At 52.4% G+C, this 26,150-nt stretch overlaps 1 protein-coding gene across 1 annotated transcript in view; it reads right to left on the reverse strand.

The window, feature by feature from the left end:
- Nucleotides 1–761: 761 nt before the first annotated feature.
- The window catches only part of LOC102428363 (sodium/potassium/calcium exchanger 4-like), a 36,279-nt gene continuing 10,890 nt past the window's right edge, over nucleotides 762–26,150 (reverse strand). The window contains 10 exon segments of the mRNA XM_023748320.1: nucleotides 762–1,622; nucleotides 3,010–3,075; nucleotides 3,508–3,620; nucleotides 5,115–5,229; nucleotides 8,268–8,347; nucleotides 8,350–8,433; nucleotides 19,837–20,041; nucleotides 20,793–20,962; nucleotides 24,417–24,559; nucleotides 26,084–26,137. Of these exon segments, the coding sequence (XP_023604088.1) occupies nucleotides 1,470–1,622; nucleotides 3,010–3,075; nucleotides 3,508–3,620; nucleotides 5,115–5,229; nucleotides 8,268–8,347; nucleotides 8,350–8,433; nucleotides 19,837–20,041; nucleotides 20,793–20,962; nucleotides 24,417–24,559; nucleotides 26,084–26,137 (1,183 nt within the window). The 3' untranslated portion in view covers nucleotides 762–1,469.

Genomic DNA, 26,150 nt, shown 5'->3' on the forward strand with positions numbered 1-26,150 from the left:
AGGAATCAGCTACTGGATTTCACCCCATCACCAACATGAATCATCACTAAACACCTCCCTTCCTCTCACCACTACGGGTGACTCCCCACTCACGTCTTCCGTGCAAAACAGCTTAATGTTAAAAGTGCATCTAATCGGACAGACATCTGCGATAGAAACATTACAAAAATAAAAATACCTCTATACAAAGTGAATTGTGCTTTCATTTTAGAAACCACAAATGGTTTGTGTTCATAAACCTTTTTAATATATATTTGAGAGCTCAGAAGCGATCGGAAATTAATATTTTTCTATCTTTGAATCAGCCTCCCGCCCTTGGCCGTTCACGGGTAGCAAACTGTAAGGTTCAAGAAACTTTAGCTCCAAACACTCCCAGTCCCGGTTCCGGGAACTCTCTCTTCTGGTCGTGAGCCGAGCGCTGGCACACTCCTTCCAGCTCAGTGGGCTATGAGATTTGCTGGGCATACAAACAATTGGGTCTTTCAACAGGATGGTGTTGAGAGTCGGGCATTAACAAAGAAATGACAAACCCAAAGTGACAGCGCGTCGCGTCCCACGGAAGGTCTGGAATGTATGGCTGTGAACTACGAGCTCCACCGCGTCTGAATCAGCACCCGTTTCGATGTGAGTCTCTCCCTCCTTCCCGAGCGCCAAACCAAGCGTGTCAGCGTCCATGCACCACCACGCACACAGGACCCGTTTTCCGTGAGTGTTACCTTTTTGGTCCCCATTTTGTATGGAATGACATTTTTCAAGTATGATGGTCTGTAGGACATTTCATGTTTAATATTTCATTGCTCATTCTCTGAATGCATCAATACAAGGAGAAGAATATTGCATTCTTGTTTTCTCGCTTCTGCTGTAAAAACAACAATAAACAAACCTGAAAAAACGGTTTCCATTCTTCCAATTGGTCTAGAAAAAGGGGTGGGGTGTCTGCCACCACAGCCCCGCACCCCCGGCAGGGGGAGGCCCCTGCTCCAGCAGAAGTCGGCGGCTCTTCCTCTCTTTGCAGCAAAAGCTGCCTAAGCAACGCCCCCCTCTGGCCCAGAGAAGACACTTGAGGACAACATTCCCATTTTGCACTTGCCCAGGAGACTTCACCGTCACCGACCACCTCATTTCTCAGGATGCCGCGAAACAGAAAGACAAACTGCACCCAGAAGTCCTTCTGACCGACGTGTCCGCGAGAGATGGGACACGCGCCACATCCTGTGACTGCAGCTCAGGGCTGCGAAGATGCTCAGAGAGCGGCCCCTGCATCTCGCCTTCTGGAGGGCAGGACTGACTCCCAGGAAGAGGAGGATGCCCAGCAGCCGGGCCCGTGGCCAAAGACCATGATGGCTCTTCCTTCCAGTGTAAGAAAAGACAGCCGGTGGCTGCCAGCGCAGGGGACTCGTGGGGGGAGGGAGCGAGGGGAGGACGCTAGGCCGGTGTCCAGAACAGCTCCCAGCGGGCAGAGCTCGGCTTTAGTCGTCTTCTCGGCACATCGGCAGGTTGACGAAGGTGAAGACGTTAAACTCGATCATGATGGAGAAGCATAGGAAGATGGCGTAGAGGACCAGCACGTAGACGCCCAGCTTCCAGTCCAGTCTCCATTTGTTGAGATGGATGCCCAGGACCTGGCGGGAGAGAGGGCGAGGGTTGGGCTCGGGGGCAGAGAGATACATACAAAAGGCCTTTGTACTGGGAAACGACACACAAACCAGAACCCCACAACTTCCCCCACAGCGTGGGCTGGAGCACAGGGGTGCTGCCAGGCATAGCCTTGCTTTGATCAGCACAAGCCCTGCAGGCTTCAGACTTGTGCATGGCCAGGCGAGACCCTGGCCCAGCCCTGGGGGGACACACGCCAACTGCCCTCAGGGAACAGGCCCTCCCCACCCAGACCTTCTCTAGCATCAGCTAGGGTCTTCCGCCAGGTCCTTCCTTTGCTTCAGAACTTGGTAGCCTCGGCCCTCTTCAGCGAAACTTCCAAGGCTGCTGCTGGCCTACAGTCTGGCAAACTTCAGCTTGGACCGCCTTCTCCTACGTGTGTGTGTGTGTGTGTGTGTGTGTGTGTGTGTGTGTGTCTGAGGGACCGTTTGGAACACACACCCTCATTCTAAATTCTTCCCAGACTCTCCACACCTCCCTTTACTACCTTCGCTCTGACCCCTGAACAGAGGCTCCTCGCGGTGGGATCATAGTCACCGCATCAGAGCAATGTCACGGGCCCTACAGACACGGACCACGCCGGGCTCCAACCCAGCTTTGCCACTTCCTAACCGCATGACCTTGGGCAAGTCACGCGCCCCCTGAGCCTTGCTCTCTTCACCCGGTGTTTGTAAGGACTGACAAATCAGCAGAAGTAAAGAGCTGAGCACAGTCCTGGGCACATGGAGTATAGAAACCCGAGTTTTACTGCATGCCAGTCCCCAGGCCTGACCACATGCCCCCATCTGCCAGCTCCGACGAGCTGGGGGAGGACGTCTCTCCTAGGGAGAGGAGACCGACTTCTTTTCCTCTGGCGACTTCTTAGCTGTCCAGGGAAGAGTGCAGTGGTGGGTGCCAACATTCTTCTCATTTTTGTTTTGTCAATTCTCATCGGAGGATATTTTTTTTCTTTTGACTTTTTAGAGAGGGGAAGAGGGCAAAGGAGGGAGAGCGAGAGAAACATCGATGTGAGAGAGACACATCGACTGGTTGCCTCCTGCACAAGCCCTGAGTGGGGCCGGGGATGGAATGTGCAACCCAGGTACGTGCCCTTGACCAGAGATCACACCCCGTGCATGGGCCGACACTCTAACCACTGAGCAACACCAACCAGGGCAGTTTCCAACATTATCGGCACAGATTGTGTCTGGGGTATCTGAATTTCTCTGTTTCCTCAGCTTTGCCCCTCACTGCCCGGGGGGAAGAAAGAGGGGCTTCAGAGACACATAGTGTAGATCCGATGCAATGAAGCACGAGGCTTCATTGAGTTTTTTTAATGTAAAAAGCATGAGTTTTTTTAATGTAAAAACTCACGGTGAGCGCCACGGAGCCCAGCAACAACACCACGGAGTAGACCAGGCCCCGACTGTTGATCTTCACCTGCAGAGAAACAAACACAGGCCTGACTCTCCGGGCTGCTCAGGGCCCATCCATCTGCAAGCCCCGCTCCCTCCCTCCCCCACCTGGAAAGCCTGTTCCAGGTGAGCAGGTGGCCGTGGGCCACCAGCTAACTGTGGGTTCAAGTCTGGACTCTGCTTGTCTGAGGGAAGGACCAGGAGGGGACAGGCCCGGCAGGGGCTGAGATACGGGGCAGAAGCACCGAGGAGGGCTGGGCTCACGGAGCTTCCCCTGCAGGCACCCCTCAGGCTGCTCTGGAAGCCTTCGTGGACAGTGGGCGCTGGGGTGCCAAGGAGAAGGAGGCAGTGTGGCTCCCAGAGCCCCCGGCTGGGAAAGGCCCACGGCACCATCATTCCCGTGACACGCGCGTGCCTGGCGTCTGGCTTGCTTGCTAAGGAGGCGCGAGGAACTCACTGTAGATCCGTAATTGATAACCATGGTCTGCAGGCCCCACGGTATGCCGAGTCCCACCAGGATGTCGAACACGTTGCTCCCTATGGTGTTAGAGACCGCCATGTCGCCAAGGCCTGGAGGGGGCAAGGGCCACGTGTCATTCGCCAGGAGCAGGTCACGGGAAATCCCTGTTCTTCCCCTGAACTGCTCTATCAGAGCCGTCCCCTAACAGGAATGCCTTCTTCACAGACCCCACGTTTCTAAACCCTTTTCTGAGATCCAAGGCCCACTCCCTCCGGAAGCCCACAGGGGCCTGGGATGGGCTGAATGGTGACCCCCAAGGTTCATATGTTGGAGTCCTCACCCCTAGGGCCTCAGAATGGGAATGGTTTATAGACAGGGTCTTTGCAGGGATAACCAAAGTGAGGACACGAGGGTGGGCCCTAATCCAATATGACTGGTTCCTTAGGAAAAGGGGAAACGTGGACACAGATAGCGCAGGGAGAACGTCACGGGGACCTGAAGATGGTCATCTACAAGCCAAAGACAGGGGCCTGGGACAGACGCTCCCTCGCAGCCCCCAGCGAGGGGGCAGGCACCAACCGGCCAGGCGGGAGGTGTAACGAGGGTGGGAGGAGAGGACGAGGCCTCTCAGGCTTGGCCGGCTGCCCGCGCTGCACAGGCTGCCCTTGGAGAATCTTTGGCAGCGCTCGCTTCCAAAGGTGAGGAACGCACGACCCACTTTCCCTCTCTCCAGGGCCGACCTCCCGGCTGGGCGCCTCTCTCCTCCCCTGTCTGCTCTGAGATTTCACTCCATATTCACACTCCCGCCCCCCTTACTTGCAAACTTTCATCCACGGAGGGAGACCTGCGGGGGTCCGAGCTGGAAAGCAGCGGTAAACAAAGGCTGGCTCTTTGGTCCTGCCCGCAAAGAGCACGCTCGTCCTGCTCACCTGGCTCACCCCACGCCGCTGGGTAAGCCCCAAGAAAAAGGACCAAATGAGCCAAAACACTGTACAAGTTCTAGAACTTCAAGAAGCAGAGGAAAACAGCTGGAGGTATAGGACACCCCCACCCTGCCTTCCCGGGACCAGAACATTCCTCATTACTACCTCGTTTGCTAGAAGAAGTCTGGGCTTTTACCCCGGCAGGCGTGGCTCAGTGGCTGAGCATCGACCTATGAATCAGGAGGTCACAGTTTGATTCCCAGTCACGGTACATGCCTGGGTTGTGGGCTCAATCCCCAGTAGGGGGCATGCAAGAGGCAGCCGATCAATGATTCTCCCTCATCATTGATGTTTCTATCTCTCCCTCTCCCTTCCTCTTGCTGAAATCAATTAAAAAAATTTTTTTAAAGGAAAAAGTCTGGGCTTTAGCCCTGTGCAATCTCACATTAGGGATTTGAGACCAAGTTCATTTTCACAGAACTGCACGCACACAGATGTGCCTCGAGGCCTGGAGTTCATCCCGGGAGCATTCTCCCCTCGGGTGGAGCCCGACTCGTGCTTTCCATACGTCACAGTTTCCTCCACGGCTGAGCTGAACTGCACGTCCTAAGAGCTGTGAACTGTCGGGGGTGGGGGGCGGGGGTGAGGGGCCGCATGGTGATGCCGAGACGCGATGGGTACCTTGTCTCGCCACGATTAAGCTGGCCATGCAGTCTGGAACGCTCGTGCCTGCCGCCAGGAAAGTGATGCCCATGATGACGTCGGGGATCCCAAACGTGTACCCGATAATAGTCACCTGCAGAAGGGGGGGCCTTGCTTATCCTGAGTGCTTTTCACTTGAACACAGTCCTGCTGTGGCCAATGAAAAAACCCGGAATAGGGTTTTGTTTCAAAAACATCTTATGAGTGTTCTTCTCCGCCCTCCCCCCCTACCCTATTATAGGAGTAATATGCATTTTGGGAACCGTCACCAGGGTGGCGGGACCTCCTTTCCTCAGAGCGCAGGGCAGAGCACACACTGACCGGCCTGCTCTGGCTGTGCAAGAAGAGACACGCTGAGGAGGGCTGACCCACCAGGGCTTAACCGCGTGGCCATGACAGTCTTCGCAAGCACAGCAGGCTGTGGCTGGTGTGTTTTTAAGGTCATACCAGACATCATACACACAGGAGCCTGGGTTATCTTTGTATTCCTGGGATGTCTCCATTTTCTTTGTCCAATCACCGTACTACCTGGCTAAAAACTTGAAGGATGGAAGGACTAAGGGAGGAAGGGTGTGCGTGTGTGTGTGTGTGTGTGTGTGTGTGTGCGCGTGCGTGTGTGTGTACACTCTGTCCAGGTGTTCAGGAGCGAAGATGCTACCAACTGTCACTTTGCCCTGGACGCAGCCCCGGGACCTCCTATCCTTCCAGATGCTCAGTCTTCTCTTGTCCTCAGTCTCCCCAGCTGTGCCAGGGTGCCAGCTGGGATGATCCATTTAGAATGTCCCTGCATTTTGACACGGTCAATAATTTGTCTCCCCCAAAGGGCTGGCATGTCTTGCTTGGGTGGAAATTAGGCTAACATGCGGCCCTGGCGGATGGCTCAGTTGGTTGGAGCATCATCTGTACACTAAAAAGTCATGGGTTTGATTCTCGGTCAGGGCACGTACCCAGGTTGCGGGTTTGATCTCTGGTTGGGGTGTGTTTGGGAGGCAACTGATGGAGGTTTCTCACTCACATTGATGTTTCTCTCTCACATTGGTATTTCTCTCTCTAAAAAAGAAAAAAATCAATAAAAAATATATATCCTCAGGTGAGGATTAAAAAAAGGAAGTAGGCTAATCCCTGGCACTCCACTCTTGTCTGTAGTAGAAATTCCCCTACACGGGGGTCAGCTGGAGTTCACAGCCACAGGGAGAGGCCTGAGCAAGGAGGGTCCTCGGACTCCTGCCAGGCCATTTGCTCAGACTCTGCTTTAAGACGTGGGGGTGGGGCAGGCTAGAAGGGGCCAATGGGGGAGAGAGGGGACATATGTGATACTTTCAACAATAAAGATTTAATTTAAAAAAAGAAGTGGGGGTGGTAGTTACTAAGTGTCCAAACTCACTGCTAATTAGCAGAACTGATTTAATAATACTGTTATTTTCAGTAATTAGAGAAGAGAAAAATGTCACACATTTGTTAATTTCATCTTCCCTAATTCTCATACCCACTCAAATATCATGAAATGCTTTTGTTTGTTTGTTTGTTTTTTTACTGCAATGTTGTTTGGGGAATGCATTTTAGTAAGAGTTATCACTGGATTGAAAAAAATCAAATGTAAAGATGGGCTGACACACACACAGGTGCACACATGAGCACAAACACACATACACATTAGCACACAGGTGCGAAGTGCGTGCGTACACACACACACACACACACACACACACCCCAGCATCTATTTCGCCTGCATCTGACCAAGCATGGAGCAGCCGTGTTGGCTGTGTCTCATGGTGCAAACAGCTGATATCCACGGTTATGAGCAGTTTTCTCTGCTGCCAGCTCAGAGCATGGCGCCTGCACAGAGCGTTCTCCTCCCCGAGTCACCTTGTCAGACAGCGAGGACCTTCCCCGTTTTGGAGAGGGGGCCATGGTTCAGAGAAGTTGGCCACCTCCCTAAGTCTCATGGAATCTAAGTGGCACAACTAGGGTTCAAATCCGCTGCCATGTGACCCCCTCAGCCCACCTTTCCCCACACGCTGCTCCCCTCGGGTTAAGGAAGCGGTGGCCCTTCTGCCTCTGAAACCAAGACTGGCTCGCCCTTCCTTCAGCCAGCACTGGGTGTGAGGAGGAGAGTGAACGCTGACAGTGAGCTTCACAACAGAAATGCAGCCATCCTGTACCACATCTGCTCTGTGCGCTCCTGGCCTCCCCAGGCAGAAGGAGGAGGAAGGGGAGGGGAAAAGGGAGAAGAAGGAGGAAGAAGAGATGGAGGAGGGAAAAGAAAGGAAGGATCCTACAGGGGGTCCTTCTTGGCCCAGCCCAGCCAATGAAGGTTTGTACTGAGAGCTGTGATGCGTGGCTGGGGGAGCTGCCCAGGAGCTATGCCAGGGCCTCTCCACCTGCAAAACTTCAGCCCAAATGGCACTGAAAATTCCAGCAATAAACAGAGGCAGTTCAGGATAGTGGGTTGAGATCATAAACTCAGGAGAAAAATAAACCAGGGCTCTAATCCCAACCTAGAACTCACGAATGATGTAACTAATTGTGTACTAGATGCTAATTGTGTAACTGGGCAAATTACTCAATCTCTCCGCCTCAGTTTCCTCATCTGTCAAATGGGCATAAGAAAAATAGTCGTTATGAGGACTAAAAGAGTTTATATACAGTTTACACATGTGCCTGAACACAGAAGGGGGACAGGAACATTCCTTGGCAAGGGGCATAGAAGGGCTGCTTGTATTCATCTCCCACTGACTCCAGTCTCCCTCACATTCCCCCGGGACCCCGGAAAGGATGGGGGCCTAGTGATGAGCCCTTTAGAGCTCTTCACAGTGACATCTTCAAGGGATCAGGCCCAGTCCTTGACTTCCACGCCACGCCCACCATGTTATCTGCCCATCCTGCCAGGTGCGAAGGCTCATATCCATCCCCCTGTGCCTGCATTGCATGCAAGTGCCACACTGTATCTGTCTGGGCATCTCTGGTGCATAGCTCAGCAGCCATTACCCCTTCTCACTGAGAAATAAGCCAAGGTCAGGGAGGGTGGCAGCTTGCCCAAGGTGGCACAGCAGTGCCTGAGTTGGCTCTCCCACCGCTAGCAGGTGCTGGGCAGGGGCTGTCTGTCCGGTCCACCCGGCTCCCGCCACTCACCAGCCACACCATTAGGTAGGAGAAGACGGCGATCCAGAGCGTGGCGGTGAGGAAGGTGACCATGAAGAACTTCTCCCAGCGGGCTTGCTGCAGTTGGGGATGGTGACGCCCAGGAGGAAGATGAGCGGCCAGGTGAACACCCACTTGGCTTTGTCCCCTCTCGCCTCTGCAGGGGGATGGGACGGAGCAAGCAGGGAGAGAGAAGCACATGCTGAAGGTTACACGCCTGTCCGTCTACCCGTCCGTCTATTTTTTCATGTCAAACAAGAGAATGCTACCAAAGTGACTCTGAGCAACTGATCGCCCAGAATCACATACCTCCATCAGGTCCCCCCAAAAGCGATCTCAGCAACACAATTCACGAAGTATTTGTGGATCGAATAACGTCAGTCAGTCCAAATCCCTCAGAGTAAGGAAAGTGAGACCCCCAGTGGGAACAGACTTACCCAGGGTAGCGGGAACGGGGATGTGGAATTTGGATGGGCTTTGGAATCAGACAGACCTGGGTTGGCATTCAAATGGCCTGGAGAAATCTCATCAACTCTACTTCCTCCTCTGAAAACAACAGCTGCAGTAACAACACAATAATCAATGCATGGAATACGTGCTCTGTGCACCAGGCACAGCCCTAAGTTCTTGGTATTCAGTAGTTTCTTCATCTGTTCAGTGGGAACATGATCTCTTTCTTGGTTGTTGCAGGAAGGACATGATACAATGTACAGAACACACTCCATGTACATGAAACACGCAGCAAAGAAGGAGCCCAGCCTGGCACACAGTAGGTACTCTGGACATTTCAGCTCCTTTGCTCCAAGGTCACATACTCAGCCCGCGGCAGGTGCAAGACGAAATTGTGGGTGTCCTGGCTGGCGGGTATGACCCCACTGGTTTCTACCAAGGGAATCCACAAACGATTCAACCAAGGAAAAGCAGCCTCCATACACCGCAAGTACAAGCGTAGTGTGCTTAATAAGCCACTGGGTACGGTGGGCACATGCAGGCTCAAAACCAGCGCGTGGGTGATGCACTGAAATGAGGAGGGGGACCTAGGAAAATGCTCTGCTCCACAGAGGCAGTGAGAACACCGGCCAAAATGGTCACAATCGGCCCTTTTCAGAACTCTGGAAACTAACCAAAGGCTTGTAGCAATCCAGGGAGTGTCTCTTTAAGAATATTGACTGGATCTCAGTAAGAACAGCGAGCTCTGTGGAGCTTTAACTTGCCCTGTTTCCATTCCCTCCACCAGCTCTGCAGAAGCCTTGAAGACAGCAGCCTGGCGCCCCACTGGAGGGTGCAGGAGAAGGATGAAGATCCTTCTGAGCCCATTCCCAGAGAACAGGCGTTACTTGACCTGCCTGGTGCAATCTTGGAAGATCCCGCTTCCAAGGGTGTCCTTCTTTTACCTGAACCGGAGCTCAGCCAACGTGAACAGCCTTTTCCTTCGGGCATTTGCCGAGCATCACGCTTCTGAAGGTGGTGGGTAACAGGACAGACAATACATGAACCAAAAAACATACAAGGAAAAGCTGGGGCATGTGGTATCTATAGAGGCTTCGCAAAGCTCCTACGGATTTCTGGGAATCTGAAAACCACAAGCACGTGTAGGGCTGTGCTGAGGATTATTCGAATGCTCAGGTAAAGCTTGAGAATGCTCTGAGCTTTCACCCCGACCTAACATCGAGGCACTGAGCAAGCAAGAAGTAAAGGCAGCGGTGGGGTTGTAAACGGCCTGCTTGAGTGTTGAAGGTCTGCCCTCAAATACACAGAACCCATCAGATATGACTGGGAGACTCACTGGATCCAGACACCTAAGGAAATCCCTGCGCAATCATTAGCTGACCCTGGGCTAACCTAGCAGGTATTTCAGTGGCCACACGCAACAAAAAATACAGGCTTTACAGGATTATTTGAGAAAAGTCACCAAACAAAAGACAACAATAAATAGTAACAATAAGCAGACTTGAAGGAAGAAGAGTATGTTTTCTAGAGTTGTCCAATTATATTATTTTAAATGCCCAGTTTCCATCAACAGTAAGAACAACAATTTAGGAGACATGCAAAGAAACAAGAAAGTACAGTCCATAGACAGGAAAAAAAGCAGTCATTAAGAACTCTCTCTGAGGAATTCAAGACATTGGATTTACTAGACAAAGACTTTAAATCAGACATTTTAAAATATGCACAAAGAAGTTTTTTAAATGCCTAAAAAACTAAAGGAAAGTATGAGAATAATTTATCACCATAGAATATCAGAATAAAAAAGTAAAGAGTATGAAAAAGAGCCAAAAAAAGATTCTGGAATTGAAAAGCACAAAAACTAAAATGAAAAATTCACTAGAGAGGCCCAACAGTAGATTTGAGTAGGAAGAAGAAAAATATCATTAGCCTTGAAGTAGGTCAATGAGATTATCTTGTCTCAGGAACAGAAAGAAAAAGAATAAAAAGAAATGAACTGTGTTTCAGAGACCTATGGCACACCATCAAACATGCCAACACAGGCATAATGAGGGTGCCAGGCAGAGATGAGAGAGAATAAGGGGAAGGAAGAACATTTGAAGAACTCAAAAACTTTCCAAATCTGATTGAAAACATTAATATATACTTTCAGGAATACACACTCATCTCAAATTCACATGGAACCCTCTCCAGATTAAATGATGTTACATCATAAAACAAGCATCAATAAGTTTAAAAGGATTTAAAGCATGCCTAGTATGTTCTACAATCATTCCACAATGGAAAGAGATTAGAAATCAGTAACAGAAGAGAAATTGGAAGATTCACAAATATGTGAAAGTTAAATAACACACTCCTTAATAACCAATGGGTCAAAGAAGAAATCACAAGGGAAATTAGAAAATACTTTGAGATGAATGAAAATGAAAACACCACATACCAAAACCTTTGGGATGTAGTTAAAGTAGTACTTAGAACTTTATAGCTACAAAAGACTATATTAAAGATCTTAAACCAGCGACCCAATTTCTTCCTCAAGAAACAAAAATGGTAGAGCAACTGAATCCAAAGAAAACAGAAAGAAGGAAATAATTAAGATTGAAGTGGAAATAAGTGAAAAAGAAAATTAAAAAATGAAAGAATCAATGGAACTAGAAGTTGGTTGTTTAAAAAGATCAACACAACTGACAAACCTTTAGCTAAAATGACCAAGCAAAAAAAGAGAAAAGACTTAAATGACTAAAATCAGGAATGAAAGAGGGTCATCACCATGAACCTCACAGAAATAAAACGAATTATTAAGGAATATGATGAACAATTGTGCCCAAGAAATTAGATAACATAGGTACAACAAACAAAATTCTACAAAGACAGAAACTTATCCAAACTGACTAAAAAAGATAGAAAAGCTGGGTAGATTTATAATAAGAGATTGACATGGTAACAAAAAAAACTTCCTTTAAAGTAAAGCCAGGACCAGATGGCTTCATGTTAATTTCTACCAAATGTTTAAAGGAGAATCAGCATGAATCCTTCAAATATTCTTCCAAAAGATAGAAGGAGAGGGAACATTTCCAAGTGCTCTCTATGAAGCCACTGTTACACTGATGTCAAAGCCAGACACCAAGAGAAGAGAAAACTGCAAGACCAATCTCCCTTATGATTACAGATGCAAAAATCCTTAACAAAATTCTGGTAAACTGAATCAAATAACATATAAAAATTAATATAAGAAGAACTTATCACAGGAATACAAGCTTGGTTCAGCATATGAAATTTAACCCACCCAATATACCAGGGTAATAGAATAAAGGACAAAACTGCAATCATGTCCATTGAGGCAAAAAAAGGCATTTGACAAAATCTAACGCCTTTTCATCATGAAATACTCAATGATCTAGAAATAGAAGATAATTTCCTCAACTCGGTAAAGGGCATCTACAATGAACCCACAGTTAACATCATACTTAATGATGAAAGACTGAAAGACCAGGTCAACATTGTGTGGAAGGTTTAGCTGAGGAAACTAGGCAAGAAAAAAAAAGTAAAAGTAAATCAGATTAGAAAGAAGGAAAAGTATCCCTATTTGTAGCTGGCATGATCTTATAAAATAAAATTCCAAGTAATACACACACAAAATAATTACAACTAAAAAGAAGTTCAGCCAAGTTGCAAGATACAAGATCGATGTACAAAATTCAGGTATACTTCTATACAATAGCAATGAACAACCCAAAAATGAAATTAAGGAGATAATTTACCATAGCATCAAAAAGAAAAAAATGTTTATGAATCAATGCAACAAGAGAAGTACATGATTTCTATGCTGAAAATTATCAAACGTCATTGAAGGAAGTTCAAGACGGATTAAATACATGGAAAGACGTATACTGTACAGGGATCGAAAGACTTAAATGTTAAGATGGAAATATTTCCTAAACTGATCTACAGATTCAATGTAACCCCTATTAAAATTCCAGCTGATATTTTTGCAGAAATTGATAAGCTGATTCTAGTATTATTATGAAAATGCAAGGGAACTGGAATAGCCAAACCCATCTTGAAAAAAGAACAAAGATGGGAGCTCTCTGGCTTACACCTGCCTGAATCGGGTTTCTCTAGCATTAAGAGAGTCTGAACTAATTCATGCTTCAATGATTACAGGGTCTGGGGTTACTGGGGGGATGGAACAAGGTTTATACCAAGGGACATCGCCCCAACACCACCAGGAGCCCCTTCTGCCCCCCATCCATTCCTTCAAGTGCAATGTCAGAGACATCTGAGAAATGCTCCTATCATGGGCTCTGAGAAACACGCAAACGTAAGCAAGAGGAAAAAGGGCTGCTATTGTTCTTTCACTAAGCTTTCAGATTTCTCTTTTGAAGTGGAAAATGACAATTTAATTATGTAAAAAAATCTTTAAAATGAACTGTAGCAAAACAGATGACTAATCATTGTGAAGGCTAAATTATGAACAGATGCAGTTGCTTGTGAAAAACTTCAAACAAATTAACTTGGACAGTCAACTAACTAGACAGTCCAATGAAGGGCGTGGTTACCTTAAGGCGTGTGGGGATGTGTGTGTCACTGGACGTTGTCAAGTAGATACTCAGGGACCCTGGACGTAGGAGTGATCTAGAGAGCATAGCTCCAGACCAGTGGTTCTCAAACCTGAATATAAATCGGAACCCCCCTGGAGAGCTTGTTAGAGCCCCAGAGCTAATGATTTGGCAGGTGAAATTGGGGGGGGGGAGGGGCAAGATTTTGCAATTTCTAGTAGGATCCCAGGTCCTGGTAATGCTATTGTCTTAGAACCACTTTTTGAGAATCACCAGTCTAGATGAACTCCATTTAAAAACAATATGATTAACATATCATCAAATTTACCTGCTTAAACAGATATGGTTTTTAGCAAATTAGAAAGCTGTGTAATTATCACCACTATGTAATTCTGAAGACTTTCATCACCCTCCAGGAAAACCCCCGTGCCCATTACGCTTCCTGCCCCATCCCCTCTCCTCACTCAGACTCTGGCAACCACTCATCTACCTGTGCCGATAGACTTGCCTATTTTGGACATTCCATTGTGTCTGGCTTCTTTCAGATACCATATGTCTGCAAAGTGCACCCACGCTGCAGCATATATCAGTCCTGCCTTCCCTTTTATGGATGAAGAATCATCCACTTTATGGATATACCCTGTTTCGTTTATCCATTTATCACTTGCTGAATATCTGGGTTGTTTCTACTTTTTGGCTGCTATGAACACTCATGTATAAGTTTTTGTGTGTGCATTTCATTTCTCTTGGATAGATAACTGGGGCGGGGGGGGGGGGACTGCTGTGTCATGCAGTGGCTATGTTTAACTCTTTGAGGAACTGCCAGACTGTTTCCCACGTAGAGGCAAGAACACTTGCTGCTCCTCCACCCCACTGGCAGGCTCTCTGCCTTAAACACTCAGCAAACTGGCCATGGCAGGGTGGAGCTGCTGGGTCCCTGGGTTTGCAAACCACACAGACCCAGCAGCTGGCCTCCTCCCTCCCCCTTCCTGCCCGCCGCCCCCTGAATCCCAGAGCAGGAGTCCAACTCAGCAGAGGGCCCTCTTGCCAACGTCAGCATTGCGACCAGGCAGAGGGCAACACTTTGGTGTCAGGTAGGCCTGGGTACCAGCCCTGCCCGTGGCATCTGCTCACCTGTCTGTGGCTTCCTGAGCCCCTGCTTCCTCATTCCTGAAGTGGGGACCACGCCAGTCACTCAGCAGGGCTGTGTCAGACCCTAAGTACTGAACATAAGGTGCGGAGTGCAACGCTTGATGGAGGATGTGTCTGCCAAGCTACAAACTGGGGCTGACCCTCCTCTGCCTCACTGTGGGACGGAAGCCACACGGGTCCCTGAACAGGTTTGCTCTAAGGTAAGTCATCTGTTAACACCTGAGAGCAGAATGTTATTGCTTTTCTCCAGGCTGCACGACAACATGGAAGTGGACATGCTGAGCTGGCCTTCAGCAGCCTCATTCCAACCTCCTTCACTAGTGTCTGCAGAGGCATCTCCCAGAATCCCTTGCAGCTGAAGTTCAGGATTCATAGTAGATTCCCCGATTTGAAGAGGAGAATTGAGGTAGGGCCAGGCTACCTTTCGGCCGTTTCAGATGCATTCCTGTTAAGTCAGGGCATCCGTGCCCAAGCACTAGACAATCCCGGAGACCTGACCAGCATCTCAGTGTCCAGTTCGTGTTGCTATGGGAGTGGCCTCCTGGTCCCGGCTCACAGCTCTGGTGCTGAGCTCTTGAACTCAACAGTTCGGATGCATTCTGGCTCCCTGCCCCCTAGTTCTGGCACGGTAGCAGTGCCACGCCGGTGCCGACACTACAGTGCCCTTCCCACGACTGTGTAAGGCACCTATGCCTCTGTACTTCCATTTTCCTGCATCGGAGATGGGCTACATCCTTCATCTTCTCATAATGCTAGAGGCGTGTGTGTGCTCAGCCCCTCTTCCCTCAGAACCACTATCCCAGGGGCCACCAGAGCCATGCTGGCCAGCACAGCTGCGTGCCCAGGGTGGACACCTGACAACTGGGTTGATGGCATTTTCTCTCTTGGGACTCTGGACCTCAGATGTAATACCAGGGAGATGTTAGGAGGCGGGAAGCGTCATGCATCGGTCTGGGGCCAGTGGAGGCCCCAGTCTGCCCTCTGGACCAATCATGAATTTGCAGTCAGTCTGCAGCCAAGGAACAGATGAGACAGGCACGGATGGAGAAATGAAGAGCCAGGAAGAGGCTCGACACCACTGAGGCCTTGAGTCAGCCCCGAGCGAGTCCAACTGCTTCCCTGCTCTTGGGACGTAACACGTCCCTATAACTGTATTTTTAAAAAGATTCCTCTTTAGCTCGAGGCAGCTTGTGTGGGCTCCTGTTGTTGGCAGGTCAGGAGGCTTCAGGACTCAGTTCATGTCCACTGCATGGGAGTCCTGGGTCCTTCACCTCCCACCTCCCAGCCTGCACTGCTCTGGCCTGGCTGCAGGGGGCGCCATGGAGTGGATTCCAGGGCAGGTGGCCCTAGGTACCTGGCTCTGTCTAGTTGAGACTGCCCTTTGGGCTAGCGGCCCCTGCCCCTCTTTGGGCCTCAGTTTCCCACTGTGGAATATAAATGGTCTAAAAATGCCCAAGGTCCCCTTTAATCCTAGTCTTCAGAGACTGTTGCTAGCCACAAGGAACTCAGAGGAAAATTGTTTTCATTTTCAGTGGTTCTCAACCTGTGGGTCCCAAACAATGAAAATACATCCTGCATATCAGATATTTACATGACGATTCATAACAGTAGCAAAATTACAGTTATGAAGTAGCAACGAAAATAATTTTATGGTTGGGGGTCACCACAACATGAGGAACTGTATTAAAAGGTCACGGCATTAGGAAGGTTGAGAACCACTGATTTAGATTAAAAATATATATATTGAGCCTCTTTCTCCACTTTGCTCTATTAGCTGTTTCTACAAACCACTCATAGAAAGAAAGTGGAAAGAACCCAAATTTCCATGAACTGATGAATAGATATATTATTCAGCCATACAAGGAACGAAGTGCTGATACATGCTACAACACGGATAAACCTTGCAAACATCATGCTAAGTAGCAGCCAGTCACGAAAGGACATATGTTGGATGATTCCATTTATATGACATGTCCAGAACTGATAAATCTAAAGAGACAGAAAGTAGCTTAGTGGTTGCCAGGAGATGGGATTAGGAATAATTGCTAATGGGTAGAGGGTTTCTTTTGGAGGTGGAATGTTCTGAAATTGATTGTGGTGATGGTTGCACAACTTCGTGAATACACAACCTTGTGAAAACCCCTCAATTGTATACCTTAAAGATATGACTTTATGGTAGGTGAATTATATCTCAATGAAGCTGCTATTCACCAATAAAAACGCTCAGCCAACGGTTGTTCTAATCGGGCTGTAAGCTGGCACTTCAGCGAGCCACAGTGACTGATTCACAAGGTCGCGCCTTTGAGACCCTGACCTTGACTTAGGAGCCAATCTACCAAACGTGCAATTACTCCGATGGCTCCCGAGACCGAGGCAAGAACAAGGTCATTTCCACTATAAAGTGCTGGGTGTCTCCAGGGGCTGGAACAGACAGGAACTGCGTGTGGCGTTTCACGTGGAAATGAGCCCACAGCACCTGCAGTTTCTCCCGTTTCCCCCGATGTGCTGAGGGGCTGAGAGGAAAGACCCGGTGCCTGGAGTTTTCTAGAGTTCCGTTTGTGCAGGACCCCCTCCCGGGGTTTAGAGACACGAAACGGACCTCTCTCCTCCCAGCCAGGTGCTTTGGAGAACTGAGGAACACGGCGGTGGGGTGAGAGGAAGAAGCCCTAAAACTCCGGAAATTTCTGATTTCCTGTGCTGAGTTTTATTATCACAAAGGAAGACAAGATTTAGGGCTGCCATCCAAGGCCTGACAAGAGCACGTGTGGTTCCAAGGGCCATAATTCAATGCAGTTCAACATGGTTCACTCACCCCAGACACAAGGTGTACAAGCCAGGACGGAGGCAAGCACTTCGGCTCTGAAGGAAAGGAGCCGAGAGCATCCATTGGTTGGTGACGTGTTGTCCCCTTGGCACGCCGGGGGTCAGAATGTCAGTGTGCAAATCCCAGCTCTGCCCCTTCCTCCTGTGTGACCCTGGGCAGCTAGACCTCTCTGTGCCTGAGTGTCTTCCCCTGGGAAGTGGCGTCATGATAACAGTAGCCACCTGCTAGGTCAGTGATGGCGAACCTTTTGAGCTCGGCGTGTCAGCATTTTGAAAAACCCCTCTGGTGCCATGTCACATATAGAAATTTTTTGATATTTGCAACCATAGTAAACAAAGATTTACATTTTTGATGTTTATTTTATATATTTAAATGCCATTTAACAAAGAAAAATCAACCAAAAAAGTTCATGTGTCACCTCTGACACACGTGTCATAGGTTCGCCATCACTGTGGTCGTCATGAGGACTCGGTGAGTGGATACCTGGGAGGCAGGCCTGGTCCACAGTAAGCCCTCAGTGAGTTTTACCTCCTGTTGCTGTTCAAGAACCTCCAAGGGCCTGAACTTTTGAAAAACACACATTCACCCCAGGTTCTCCCCTGAAGTGGGCTGAATATATTGTAGGTCCGGGGTACATATATATCTAAGGCCATCCGCCCGCTCCCTATGTGACCACTAAGGCCATTCACCCGCCCCTATGTGACCACTAAGGCCATTCGAATGCCCCCTCTGTGACCGCCGTGGGCCAGTCCGTGCCGGCATTCACAGCTCGGGAGGCTCAGGGTGGGAGAGGCTGCCCACATAATGGCAGTGTGACTCGGGAAGCCTCACAGCCCCTCCGAGCCTCAGTTTCCCTCTGTAAAATGGGGATAACGATAACGCCTCCCTCACGAGGCAGCTGCGAGGACTAAACGGAAGTACACCGAAAGCAGTAGCCACGCCACTGTCTGTCCTATCCCCACCCCGACTTCTCACGGCCAGCAGGGGAAGAGGAGGAGGAAGTGACTCCTGGTTTCCAAGGGCAACCCCTGGAAACACATCCGCAGGGGCACAAAGGGAGCTTTCCGCAGGGACACACACTGGGCAGGAACTCGCAGCTCCGTCATGAGCCAGGCCCAGAATGTCCTGGAACCTCTGGCCTGAGGGGGAAGGTGGACCAACGGCAACAGGAGCCCTGGCCCCCGGAAGGCCTCAGGGAGGCAAAGGCCCTGGGAGCTCCTGGTCCCAGACCTTGTAAGATAGCAGCGTTCTAAGCACCCACCCCAGGAGGTCACCCGCCCAGGGTCCCCTCGGGGAGCCAGATCTGATTTCCCATAACCGCTTCGGGGAGAAGCACCAAATCCTGGGCCAAGGGGAGGGGGAGGCTGGCCCTGGGTCCAACCCATCCAACCCACCAAACTCGAGGTTTCAAGGAAACGGAGACGAGTGGGCCTCACGGGTGACCACCTCACTTTACAGAATCAGAGCTGCCACGGGCATGTCCCTTCGCTGGGTCCCTGCAGAGCCCTGGACAGCGGCAGCCTCAGGACCAGGGTTCAGATGAAGTGGCCCATGGAGGTGGTGGCTGAGGCCCCATCAGGCTCCACGTCTGTAAAATGGGGACCTGCCACCCACCTCCTGGGCTGGAGGACAGAACCTAAGAATGGCAGGTCCTCAGTCCCACCGGGGCCAGCATGGCTCAGTCCTGGATGGTGGCTGTAGCCCCGCCTGGCCCTCCCTGGCACCTGGGCTCCAGGCCCCGAGGAACCGAAAGCCCTTCTGTGACGGCGGCCCAGAGTCCCTGTGCGAGGCCGCATGTGGACTCAGGAGAGGACAGTGCTGGCCATGTGATGGCTCAGGCTGTGTGGGGTGCCCGGGGCAGTGGTCCTCTTATGAATGCGAAAGTTAAAATACATGAGGTGGGGAAGCCTCCGTCCCTGCCCCAGGATCCTGCTCATGTGTCCAAACAGGTAACCTCACATACGTTCCTGAGGTGTAGAGGAGATCACCCCCTTTCTCTCAGTGTCCAGACCCAGGGACCAAGCTCCCACCGACTACAGTGTGACCATCAGCCCACCAGACCAGCTGGCTGCGCATGCCCTGTGCTCCCACAGGTCCCAGCAGGTGCGCTGACGTGCCGGGGTGTGAGGTGAGGGCCGAGACTCACGTCCATCCCCTCAGCCGCTGGTCAGCAGAGGGAGGTCTTGGGGGCCCCAGCCCCTGTGCTGGGCCCTCTGCAACCTGAGTGAGGAGACACCTGTCACTCTCTGGGTGTGGCCTTCAGGGGAGAGGAGGCTGGGAGGTGCTGACCAGGAGCAGCGTTCCTGACCTGGCCAGTCCCCGGACACAGAGAGGGCTTGGAAATGCTGAGTCCCAGACCTCACTCCAGGCCGCTGGTTTCGGTTTGGGAACCAGGCCCTGAGTTCCAGGAAGAGCCTTGCATGCCCTGGAGGCGCCAATCCAGAAACCCCCAGGAAGCCCTGGATCCCACACAGAGCCTCTGTGTTCAACATGAAGCATGTGGCAGAGTTGGGGGCAGGAGTGTCCTGGCAGAACCCCGGACAGCACGGCCCGAGGGCCTCGCACCCTGGGAACTCACCGGGCACGGAGAACGGGGACAGGAAGGCGGCCTCCACCGGCTCTGCCTCCGGGGGTGGCGGCGGGGGTGGGGGCTGGGGCTGCTGCTCCCCCGGGGGGTCCTCTGGGTTTTCCATGGGAACATTCCCGTTTTTGATGTTTTCTTGCCTCCCGTTTTGAAGTGGCTTTCTGCTCACACCGTTCGCTGAGTTGATTAGTCTCTGCCTCTGTGCGGACGGGGGCACGACAAACAAGACGTGACCGTGTTAGACGGCTCCTCAACATGCACACAGCCCTCGGAGGTTTCTAGAACACAGCCCTGGGGTGGGTTTGCCTGTGAATGACCCAAGGACCTCAGAATCCACTGAAGTTCGCTCACTTCCTTTGGACCAATACTAGCAAGCCTTTCGGGAATGGCCAGAGGCCTGGCCTCCTCTCCTTAGTGCCAACCTGACAACCCAGCCCATGACACTGAGCACAGTGACTGTGCCGGCTCCCCCGATGGACGCTCCTAAGCCACCTGCAGACAGGAAAAAAGAAGTCCCCAAGGTAGCTGCTGCCCACCAGTGCCTCAGTTTCCCTCTAGAGCTGTTCTATGCATAGAGAACAGCTGTGTATTCAGATCTCTCTCTTGATATCTCTCTCTCTCTTTCCCTCGAGAACATCTTCAAGAAACAAGCCCTACTTCAGACTGGCCTTTCTCCTGTTAGTTTCACTCTAGTGCTTGACAAACACTTAGTAAAACATCTCGACGTGGTGTCTGATTGCTGCTGCCTTACCCTCACTCCCAATCAGAGATCAGGCCGTTTGCTACTGCGGTGACATCCGGGCTTCCTTCCTCACACAGGTACGGCGCTACACAGCGCTACACGCCCGCCTGGCCGAGGACGCGCCGGGGGCCTGACGCTAGGGAGTGCCAGCACAAGCCAGGGCCTCCTCCGAGGCCCCCGCCCTCACGGTGCTCTCAGGCAGGCTCACCTCGTTGATGATGATCCTGCTGGCCATCCGCAGCCGGGTCCTGGGCCCAAACTTATTGGTGATCATGACGCGCAGGCCCGCCTCGGGGAAGCTGAACTTGGGCGGGCTGGAGCTCATGACCTCGTCCACCATCACCACCGGGCTTTTGCTGTACCGTGGCTCCTCCTTCACTGTATTGAGCACAAGGCCATGATGAATGCCGAGGTCCCCCGGGGACACCCCCTAAGTGCTGGGGCAGCTGCCTGCCCCCTCCCCCCACCCCGTGCAGACTTCTTTCTCGGGCTGAGGTCCTGGCAGCTTCAGCTCCTCCCACTTGTCAAGTGGCCAGTGGCGCTGAACCACCTGCCAACTTGAAGAATGAGACACAGCCCGTGGTCCCCCCATTACAGGCCCTTTCCCGGGCAGGCCCTCCACCTCCAGCCCCCCTGCCGATCGATGCCCCCCCTCTCCTGCCTGCCTTAAAATCGCTCCCGATCGGACCATGTGCCCCCTCTCCTCTGGGACCCAACGTGGCTAATGCAAGGGTCTTCCCGTCCCTCCTCTGAGCCTCCCTGGGCAGCTCCCCCCACCATGACTGTGACGGGACCTTGCTCTCTCCTGATTACAGAGGCTCCAAGGAACCCCTGGGATGGAAAAGTCTGGAGAGCACCGGAGAGCACTGGCTCTGAACTTCTCACGAGGCCACCTGCTCTGTCTTTGAGGCACCACCTCCCCCCGGCACAGAAGGATGCTTCGAACTTTATTCCCCTGGAGGCAGGCAGCCAGGGCAGAGCACGGGCCCTGGACGAGGCCACTGAGACCCGGGAGGGCGGCCTGCCTGCAGAGGGCACACGGAGGGCTGCTGGCCGAGCCCAGCGTCTCTAGTAAACCTGTCACCCTCCAGCCGGGAGGCCGGTGTCTCTGACCCTATGCTTCTCTCCTCATGAGGCTGAAGAACCAATCTCCCCAGGCCTCACACCTCTCCCCGCCGCCTCCCTGCACACGCTCAGGGCCGGAGTCCTGGGGGATTTGACATCTAACTCCAGAGCCCCGAGGGCCCTGGTGACAGGACCACAGAACAGGCGGCTTCCCTCCCAGGGGCTGTGAAAGCAGATATGCCCGCCCGTCTGCACGGTCACCAGCTCCCCACTGACAGGGCCACCCGAGTGTCCTCCCCGGTGATGGGGAAAGCAGGAGTGATCAGGGTGAGCCCACAGGAGAGAGTTAATGGCACAAACAGGAACGAATGCACACGAGACACACACCCTCACCCGACAGCAGCAAGGCTCAGCAGACAGGAGGCGTGTGGGTTAGAAACAGAGCCGGAGGGCCATGCACATGTCGGAAGCGGACACTGACCTCCGGCGAGGCGTGCGCTGGGCCGGTGAGTGTGTTCTTACTGCACGTGTTATCGCTTGGGTGCGAGCGGATTACTTACAATTTAGAAGAGAAGAGGTAAGGAGACAGAGGCCGACAGGGATTGCCAGAGGCGAGGAGTGCGCGGAGGATGCCGAGAGCCTGGGGCAGCGTTCTCGATGGTGGCCAAGGTGCGGGGGTTACTGAAGGGTTAGTAGAGGGGCTGCTGCCACCGGGGTCTCAATGCTCGGGTCCTCTGGCCTTTGGGACGGCCCCTCTCCTGGCTGAATCCCATGACCCCGAACCACTCCAAGGAGTGGGAGCCCGTGTGCCCACCGCCCCTCTGTGCGGCAGGGAAGCCCCAACCCCCCTGCTCCGGACCCTGCGGGAAGCCGGCAGAACCGCAGAGCCAGCCCTGTCCCGGGCACCGCCTTGGGGGACAGCTGGGCTCCCAGTGAGGGAGCCTATAGAGTGTGACACCTGACGCCCTGGGTACCTTGACCTGGTGCTGCCCACCTGGCTGCACAGTGGTTCCGGCAGTTCAGCCAAGGCCGGTAGCGCCCCCTCCTTCCCTCCTCCAAGCCCAAGCGGAGTCCAGGGCCGGGGCAGCCGGGGAAGGCCCACAGGGAGCCCAGCCAGCGGTCAAGGTGGCACTGGCTGGCAGGCTGCGTGCAGGACCCCCAGAGACCAGCGAGATAGGCTGGACCCCCAGCAGGGGCAGGACACGGGGCCTCCCGCCTCGGTCCTGGGGCCCTTTGCTTGCTGGCCTGGGCTCTGCTTTCTTGAGCAGCAATGAAATGCGACATGAAAAATTTGCACAAGTTTGAGAAAACCCAGGGCCCTGGGGATGGGCCTCCTCTGTCGGCCACACGGGCAGTAGGTAGCTCTCAGGCGGGCACTGAGGAAGCGGGCGTTTCCCTCCGGCCTGCGCTGACTCACCACTTGGAATCTCTCTCTCTGCCGTGAAGGGTCAGAGGCCCTGGGAACACTATGTCCCGGACGGGAATCGGCCTGTCCTGGGGGACTGTGTGGGGACCTGGCCCGCACTGTCTATGGAGCTAAAATCCCAAACAGCAGCCTCAGGGTTCCACCCCTGCTGAGGGGTTGCCCTGCAAATGACTCTCCCCTGGGGCAGGGCACGGAGAACCAGGCCTGGGCACAGCCTGGCTCTGCAGGCCGCCTTTCTCTGTGCTCACAGGTGGGCCTCTGGCAGCCAGGCTGTGGCCTTGGCCAAACCTGCACCCCCAGCCCAGGAGGCTTCCTCATTCCGCTGGAGAGTCAGCGCTCAGGACCGGCGATGGACAGAGCGCCCTTGCCCGAGGTGCCCACGGGAGGTGCCCAGCAGGAGCCTAACTCACCCCAGGGGGAAGACTTCAGAGGGGCCAAGGGGTATAGGTTTTGGCCCCACGTCCCAGACACAGGCAGACAGGCTCCTCCAGACCACCTGGTCCCACCACTGAATTAGAGTCGCCTGAAAGAGGGCTGACCTGCCCAGGGCCATGGGCAGAAGGGAAGAGAGCCCTCAGGTGGCCAGGCCTGCCTCTGAGCTTCACCAGCTCCGTGGCTGGAACTCGAGGGTACGGACTAAGTCCTGTTTTCCCATAAGAACCCGCTCAGGCTTGACCCTGGCCTTGGGTGAGGAAGGGAGTGAATTCCCGCCCCTTCCTGGCAGCTGCCCCACCTGGTAACTGGCTGGATTAAGACAAGGTTTTTAAAGCAGCAAGTGGTCAGTAGACAGTTAGGAGAAGTGACAAGAGAGGACAAGGGCCAGCCCCAGAGCCCAGAACATCCAGACCAGGGGGCCAAAGAGAAGCTGCGGAGGCTGGGCTGCAGCCCCTGGGAAGGGCCCCAGAGCAGGCTCTCGGGGATGGTCTGGGAATTCCTGCTCAGCGCTATGCCCGCCTGCCCTGGCCTTGCTGTTCCTCTGGGCAACCAGCCAGAGGTCTCTCCAGAACAGTCCTCTAGAACCGGGCCTGCTCTGTCACCCCAAGTCCTCGGTTTCCCATCACTGGCCTTTGACATGGGATAGAGGTGTGAGTCCCTGCATCTCGGACAAGCCAGGCAGGCCTTGGGTCGTCCTACAGTGGCCCCGGGAAATCCCAGGGATGTGACTGTGGACATGTTCTTCCGTTAAGCAAATGCCAATCAGCAACATCTCCATCACGGACCCCCCTCCCTTAGGGTCCTGTGACCACAGGTGAGAGTGAGGATTTAGAGGGAGGGTATGTGTATAGGAAGAGAAGGGACAGTGGTTTCACGACATGGCCACTCCTGTCTGCTCAGCCTTACCTGGCCCCAGCAATGGCATGGAAGGGTCATCAGAGCTACTACCACAGTAATCATTACCATCCTCCAGCTCGCTGCTGACGGTATTGCCATTGGCAATGGCCTTTTGTTTGATTGTGAAGAAGGCCTGTATCTTCACATTGTACCTGGAAGTTAAGACAGGAGGAGGTCAGAGCTGCGGGAAAGACCTGGCAGGGGAGAGGGCTGGGCACCCCCCGCCCCTCACACCCCTACGCACACAGTCAGGTGGCCCTGGACTGTCCCACCAGGGACCTGGGGAGCCAAAGCTTTGCAACCGTGTTGACAGCATTCCTAACAGGAACTGGAGAACAATGGGCAGTCTGGCAGCCCTGCTACTGGAGAACAATGGGCAGTCTGGCAGCCCTGCTCCCACCCATGTGTGTGTGGGCTTCCTGGGGGCGTGAAAAACCTTCAGCCCAAGGAAATGCCGGGTGCCTACTCCCTGCGGCGCACAGGCCTGCCCGGAGCAAAGGAGCTCTGCTCAGCCTCGGGGGCCGGCTCGAAGGAGGCGTGATGGGCCTGTCCTCTCTCCCACGGCTGAGTCTTTGGGTCTCCCCGTGTCACTGACAGCAGCACCCCGGCCCACACCCAGGCTGCCCCCCTCGCTGAAAGGCACTCAGAGAGGGCATCTCTGAGGGGCAATTCTCCTGCAGTCTGACCGCTCATCCCCCATTTTTATAAAACATTTTGATTCACAGCCTCATAAAAATCAATGCTGTTTTTTTAACCAACTGCAGATATAAACAAGAAGATAAAACCTGAATATGGCTCACCTCATGGGCAGTTTTTTCTTTTCCTTGTTTTTTTTTAATGGGGAAAAACATATACAACATAAAATGTGCTACTTTAATTATTTTCCATTTTGAGGCACTCAATTCAGTGGCATTAATTACATTTACAATGGGAACTAGCCACCACTATTTCTGTAACTTTTTCAGCACCCCCAACAGAACTCCTCGCCCACTGACCCACTCGTGGCTAATCACCCCTCCTCTGAGCACCTAGGAATCGCTAACTCGCTTTCTGACTCTGTGAGTGTGACTCTCCTAAGAACCTCATGCAAGCGGCATCAGACACTATCTGTCCCTTGGTGACGGGCTCCTTTCACTCCGCATGTTTGCAAGGTCCACCCTCGGTGCAGCATCTGACAGAACCCCTCCTTTTTAACGGCCGGATAATACTCCTGGTAGGGAGTTCTGAGATGCTTCTGACCTGGGCAGCTCGCATGGGGCCACAGTCCCGGACCCTGTGTCTGCATCCTCCACACTGTGAGTGGCGCCCCCTGCAGTCGCATGAGGCAGCGGCCCTGAGAAGCGCCATTTTACGAAGCTTAGAGCAGAAGTGAGGCTGCCTAGCTCTTTTGAAAAGAGTGGAATTGACTTACCAGATTTATATATAGAAAAAAAAAAAAGTGGTCACCCTGGGCATGGAGTGGGGTGGGAGAGAGGTCCTCGTTTGCTACTTGTCTGGGAGTGGCTTTGTCTTCTACCCACCAGCCCTGCCTCCCCTGGCCTGGTGTGGACAGCACCCCAAAACAGTGTCTGAACACCTTTCACTCAGTGGGGTGTCCCCCAGAGAACTGGGGCTGGCCAGAGGCCAGACGTGAATCAAGGCGCCAGACAGCCCAAAAGAAGAGAAAGGGCACTTACTTCATGATCAGAATGTAAAACCCGTACAAGATGATGAGCACCAGGCCTTCCCACCTCAAAGAGAGAA

The sequence above is a fragment of the Myotis lucifugus genome, unplaced genomic scaffold (genome assembly GCF_000147115.1).
Source record: "Myotis lucifugus unplaced genomic scaffold, Myoluc2.0 scaffold_1272, whole genome shotgun sequence".
In the NCBI taxonomy this organism is placed as follows: Eukaryota; Metazoa; Chordata; class Mammalia; order Chiroptera; family Vespertilionidae; genus Myotis; species Myotis lucifugus.